We start from the raw sequence: 7,034 nt of genomic DNA, 5'->3' as shown, positions 1-7,034 counted from the left end.
GCAATAAAAAACAATACAATACAATACAAAACAATACAATACAATACAAAACAATACAATACAAAACAATACAATACAATGCAAAACAATACAATACAAAACAATACAATACAAAACAATACAATACAATACAATACAATACAAAACAAAACAAAACAAAACAATACAATACAATACAATACAAAACAATACAATACAATACAATACAATACAAAACAATACAATACAATACAAAACAATACAATACAAAACAAAACAATACAAAACAATACAATACAAAACAATACAAAACAATACAATACAAAACACAATAGATGAAACTTATACATATTGAAACCTTTAATTAGAATACGTCTCACATTGTATGCATTGTATCTAATTTCGTTTAATCAGATGTTCATCTTGAAAGTAGTAGTATTAGTAGCAGTAGTAGTAGTAAAAGTAGTAGTAGTAGTAGTAGTAGTAGTAGTAGTAGTAAAAATAGTAGTAGAAGTAGTAGTAGTAGTAGTAGTAAAAATAGTAGTAGAAGTAGTAGTAGTAGTAGTAGTAGTAGAAGTTGTAGTAGTAGAAGTAGTAGTTGTAGTAGCAACAGTAGCAGTACTTGCAGATCTTCAAAGCAAAACATCAACATACAACTTCCTCCATTACCTACATTAAATCCTCCTAGCTATCATCTTGAATCTCTAGTCCCGTTATAAACCAGGTACAAATGACCCTTTTGCTTAATATATGCCTACAACATACACATATACATAAACACACACACAAAATTACATACATACTTACATAAATACAAACAAACATACACACACACAGACACAAACATACATATAGACAAACATACATACATACATACATAATAAACACATACACAGACCTAAACACTTACACACACACACACGTACGTACATACATAAACACACACACGCACACACATACAGACACACACACACACACGCACACACACGTACAATAACAAAGTTGTTTCTACCATGTTATGATTTTTTTCTACGGCACACATTAGAGAGTTGGCTTGCATTTGAATGTACATATCTATATTAAGGAGGTATTTTCCCATTTTATTTTATTTGACAAAAAGTAATATTATGGAATGATGACGATGACGATGATGATAAAGTAGTTGATGGTGACGATACGATACGATACGATACGATACGATACGATATATTTTATTTGCTTCAAGAATAAGAGAAGAAGACAGGATGACCATGATCAAGTTTTCAGGTAACTTATCTAGCATGGCCACCTTACAAATAGTTTCAAACAAAATTAAATTTGAGCTAAAAATTTCGTAAAAGAGAAATAATAAGGGTCAGGAACTAAAATTGTTTTACGAATAATCCACTAAACCCTTAAAAAATAAAAATTAAAATTTTATTAAAAATTAAATTTAAAATTAGAATTAGATGATGATGATGACGAAGACGACGACGATGATGATGACAGTATGACCAACAACAATATCTCAATACAGTATACCGTTATTTTTGTTGTTGTTATTATTATTATAGTTATATTATTATTTATATTATTATTATTATTCGGAAATAATTTCTCCACCAAAATAACCGTAATGAAGTTATTATTGGAAATAATAATATAGAGCTGTGTTTGAGTTTGGTCGGCTGCCTTATGACGAACGAAATACACTATAAAACATGCTCGTGTGTGATTTGAATGCAAACTTCAGTGCGTATGTTTGTATGCCTGTTTGTATGCGTATGTTTGTATGCGTATGTTTGTGTTTGTATGTTTGTATGTGTATGTTTGTATGTGTATGTTTGTATGTGTTTGCATGTGTGTGTGTGTGTGTTAGTATGTATGTGTGTGTTAATAATAAATAAATAATAAATTAATTAAAAGAATGTATGTGTGTGTTAATAATAAATAAATAATAAATAAATTAAAAGAATGTTTGTATGAGTATACTATACATACATACATTCATACATACATACATACATACATACATACATACATACAAACATACATACTTACATTCATACATACATACATACAAACATACATACAAACATACATACAAACATACATACATACATACAAACATACATACAAACATACATACATACATACAAACTCAAGTCGCACTTTAAAAACGTAAAGAATAAGCAAATTAATGATAAGATTTGAGCTATAGCAGGCACGGGCGAATATTTTTGTTGCTTCGGCGAACAAGTTGATGCAATCGTGTTGGCCTGGTTGGTGGGTATAAATATTTACCAAGTGTACAATGTTCGAATTGAGAGAGTTCGGATTATTATTGTTGTTGTTGCTGTTGTTGTTGTTGTTTTTGCTGTTGTTGTTGTGGCTGTTTTGGCTGTTGTTGTTGCTGCTGTTTTGGCTGTTTTTGTTGTTATTGTTGTTGTTGTTGTTGTTGTTGTTGTTGTTGTTGGAGAACAAGAAAAGGATAAATGGAAAAATATATGGACAAAAGAACAAACGAAAGAACGAACGAACGAACGAACGAGCGAACGAATGAATGAACGAACGAACGAACGAACGAACGAACGAATGAATGAATGTTGTCGTAATCAGATGATACAACTTGAAAGCCTACACGTTAACGCACAAACAAATTAAGAAGAATGACATTTCTGAAAAATATAAAAAATAATAATCTGAAAAATAATATCAATAAAAAGAATAAAGATATAAAATAATAATATCAAGAAAAAGAAATAAAAAGAATAACCAAACATATAGGTGAAAAAAAACAAGAATACAAAGCTAAAAACCTGCCAAACATCAATAGAAAATTTTCAACAACCTTTGTCATCATTCCAAGCACATGAAATACGTACATTTTCTTATATTTTCTACCATTTCTGTTATCATTTTATTATCCATGTATCAGTATCCATGTATCAGTATCTATGTAACAGTATCCGTGTAACAGTATTCTTAACAGCATCTGTATCTCATTTACTCATAATCGCTTGTGTGTGTGTGTGTGCGTGTGTGTGTGTGTACGTGGGTATTTGTGTGTGCGTGTGTGCGTGCGACAATTATTTTTGCTCAACTAGGTTTAGGTTTTGTTTGTCAATGTCTTCAGAGCTAGCTAGATACAAAAGGAAGTAAAAAAGAAAAGAGATGATGATGAGCATGATGGCGATGATGACGATGACGATGATGATGATGATGACGATGCAGGGTCAAGCCCTGTGTTATACCCATTCAATGTACCCATAAAATACCCCAGTGCCCCCCCCCCTATTTGTACGCCATGGATTACAACCTCGAGTTGAGATACTGTGAGCCAAATCCCATAAAGACATGTAAGTAGACTCGTTATTGCATGCCATGTGTTTGTATGTGTGTTTGTGTGTGTTTGTATGTGTGTGCGTGTGTGTGTTTATGTGTGTGTGGTATGTATGTGTGTGGTACTTTACCATAAATTAAACCAGGTTATTTAGAAAAGCAAATAAACACATAAAAAAATATACAAATATAGAAAAATATAAATAAAAGTGCAAAACATATAAATGTTTCTGAGTTTATTCATCGATTGGAAGGTTCTAACAATGAAGTCTCATTCGTTTTTTCCAACGAAATCTTTGTATGTTTGTATGTATGTTTGTATGTATGTTTGTATATGTGTGTATATATATATGTATGTGTGTATTTATGTGTTGTTATTTGTGTTTGTTATCACATTAAAATAACATAGGAAACGTCGTTTGATTAATTTAACAAGCAGTCTATATCTGAAAAAAAATTAAAAATTTTTTCGAACTTTCAATTGAAACATAATAAAAACACAATATAAACAAATAAAATATAGAATTACCTATATAGATACCAAATCTAAACAACGGAAATGTATATCTTTAAAATAATTTTTTCATTCATAATGGGGTTTTATTTTAAATTGTTTTATTTAAACCGGCTGCTAGTGGGTTCGTGTGTCTGCATGCTTTCGCATAGGCTTATCTTCATTTAAATGTCATGTGGTTTGAAATGTGGAATGAGGAGTGTTTAGGTCATGCTGGTTGGGTGTGTGCTCTGTCGGCATGTATGTGTGTGTGTGTTTGTGTGTGTGTGTGTGGTATGTGGTTTGTGCATGTGTGTGAATATAGATGTTATATATCTAATTAGATTTCGAAAGGAAGCTGAACTATTGTACTATTGATACGATGTATGGATGTTTTATGTATTTCACTTTTTGTTTGTTTGTTTGCCTATGTGTGTGTGTGTTTGTATGTGTGTGTGTGTGAGAGAAAGAGAGAGAAAGTGGTGTGTGTGTCTGTGTGTGTCTGTGTGTAACTTTGCTACTCTATAATTTTCATTTCGTTAATTGACAGTTGTTGCACGCATCACCATGTCAGCCTTGCATTTTTTTCCACACGGTGGTTATTCAAGTTCACTTCTTTTAACATTCAAAACTTTTCAATCTCTTTTTCATTTGATATAAAACTGTGAATAACTTCATAAATTTTTCAAAAATTTTAAATTTTAATATTTGAATAAAAATTCTTAGTGTATTATTTATTCATAATACCTTTCCAAAATTTGAATGCAGTCTAAATAAGGCTACGTATTTTAGATATATCTTCTCTAGCTAAACAGCTAAACAGAATGATTTCATTTAAAAATAATTTAGAAGTTAAACTTTTAAATAATGAATCTAAATATTATGTAGTAAGCCAATAATTTTATCAATGTTAACGTCTGCCAGAGTCTTTGTTAGAGCAAAATTTTACAAATGTTGAAAAAAAAGAAACTGAACTTTTGTCTAGATTTTTAAATAGGAAACGAGGAAATATGTTTTGTGACACGTATTAGGCACGCAAGGGCATGAACGAATAATCGAAATTTACATTCGAGAATAATTTTTTTTAGTTAAGTCACAAAAATATTGTGATAAAAATTTTTTATTTCCGAAGGAGAGCTGTGGTCTCCTATCATTAATTTTTTAATTCTTAAGGTGTAGAGTACAGAAAAAGAAGCTAGCAAACACACATAAATACATTAATACACATACATACAAACATACAAACATACATTCATACGTACATACATATACACATACATACAAACATACATTCATACATACATACATGAATATAAACAAACAAATAAACATACTCATACATACAAACATACATACAAACATTCGTTCTTCTTCCCTTTCTTTTCATCTCTCTTTTTCTCTTTTCTTTCTTACAAACGCATTTGTTCTCTCTTTCTATTTCTCTCTCTCTATTCGCAATTATCTTTGTGGAGTACTACCAGACAGCAAAAAAACTCATTTTGCTCATTTTCTCTCTCCCTCTTTCTCTCTCTCTTAATTTCTTTATTATTCTCTCTTTTTTTTCTCTTTTTTCCTTTTCTTTTTCTCTCTTTCCAACATAAAAAACTCATTTTAATTGAAGAAATGTGCGATATATTCCATACTGACGAGCGATAGAGCCAAATAAGGACTCATTTTTCTTGCTTAAATTGAAGGATTTTTAAAATGGCCATGACCTTTTCGCGTTCTTTTTTTGACTTTTTTGACTATTATTTGTCTATTTGTATTTTTATCTTTGGTTTTTGTTGATATTATTAATAATTGCATTGCGAAAAGTAATCAGTAAAACGTTTCATTTAATTTTTTTTTCAAGTTATTTTTGATGGAACTTTATATTTTGTGAATTATTTTTTAAGATTAAAAGTAATTTCTATATTATTACTATTGTTATTATTATTATTATTATCATAATTATTATTAGTATTATTATTATTATTATTAATTTGTAATTATAACTTTTTTATTTTATCATTTGAGAAAAAATATTTGATTACGATGTTCATGGGATCGATTAGTCATCCAAAAAAATTGCGTCACATGTGTCAGTATGTGTGTGTGTGTTTGTCTGTGTGTGTGTGTGTGTGTGTGTGTGTGGCTTTTTATGTGTGTGTGTGCGTGCGTGTGTGTGTTTGTGTGTGTGAATATCAATAATCTTCTCATTTATTTACTCGTTCGCTCATTCATTCATTCATTCATTTTGTCATTTGATTTCTTCCATTTGTTTCTTTCAAGTTATAGCTTATCCAATCTATCTATCTTTGATCAATGAATTAATTTGGTGTTTCGATTTTTCAATCAATCACTCACATCATAATTCTTTCATTTTATAACGGTTTGCTGGTTTGTTCAGCAGCTCGCCCCTTCATTCATTTTTCCAGTTTTTCATTCATTCAGTCAGTCAATCGATTTTTCCTACATTCCATTTTAATACCTTTTATTTGATGAATTATTCAAAAGTTTTTATGTTTATTCAATTTCAATTCATTTTATTCATTTTTTCATTCGTTTTTTCGTTCATTTTTTTGTCATCAAGAATGTTTTCTTTTCTGTTAGTTCTTTTGTTCATTCATTCACTCAATCATTTCATTCATCCATCTGTTAGTTTTAGAAATTTTTCCATCTATCCATCATTTGTTTTTTCATTTCGTATTTGTTCATTTAGCTCTATCTAACTCTCTTTTCCACATTCATCTTACTATCCATCTATCCATCCATTCATCCATTCATTTATTCAATGATTCATTCAGTTTTCAATTCACCAATGCATCTATCTGTCTATCAATCTATTCATCCTTCTATTCATTCAATCATTCACTTTTTATTCATTCTTTCGTTGCGTCTCTCCTTTTTTCCATTTGATCAATTTCAATAGTCCCACAACACATCATTAGTATTCCGGCAGGTTTTCATTCATTCATTCTTTAATTAATTCATTCATTTTTTTAATTTATTTTTTCATTCATTCATTCTTTAATTCATTCTTTAATTCATTCATTCATTTTTTCAGATTATTTTTTCATTCGTTCATTCATTAGTTTGTTCGTTCGTTCTTTCGTAAATTCCCTCATTCATTTTTTTATAATTTTCACATTCTTTTCTTATTTTTGTATAATTAGAACGAAAATGATTGGGTGTGCATTGTAAAGGTATGATGTATGATACCAGTGTATGTTTGTGTTCGTATATGTAGACTGTGTGTTTG

General features: G+C 29.7%; 1 protein-coding gene across 1 annotated transcript in view; it reads right to left on the bottom strand.

Annotated features, from left to right (window-relative positions):
• Positions 1–3,344, bottom strand: part of HELRODRAFT_176524 (hypothetical protein) — a gene marked incomplete at both ends in the record, with an annotated part of 5,497 nt that extends 2,153 nt beyond the window's left edge. The window contains 2 exons of the mRNA XM_009023872.1: positions 2,131–2,237; positions 3,278–3,344. Of these exons, the coding sequence (XP_009022120.1) occupies positions 2,131–2,237; positions 3,278–3,344 (174 nt within the window). The remainder of the gene's footprint in view (positions 1–2,130; positions 2,238–3,277) is intronic.
• Between the last annotated feature and the right edge of the window lie 3,690 nt (positions 3,345–7,034).

The sequence above is a fragment of the Helobdella robusta genome (genome assembly GCF_000326865.2).
Source record: "Helobdella robusta unplaced genomic scaffold HELROscaffold_38, whole genome shotgun sequence".
Lineage (NCBI taxonomy): Eukaryota > Metazoa > Annelida > Clitellata > Rhynchobdellida > Glossiphoniidae > Helobdella > Helobdella robusta.
This window is presented reverse-complemented; position numbering and strand designations above follow the sequence as displayed.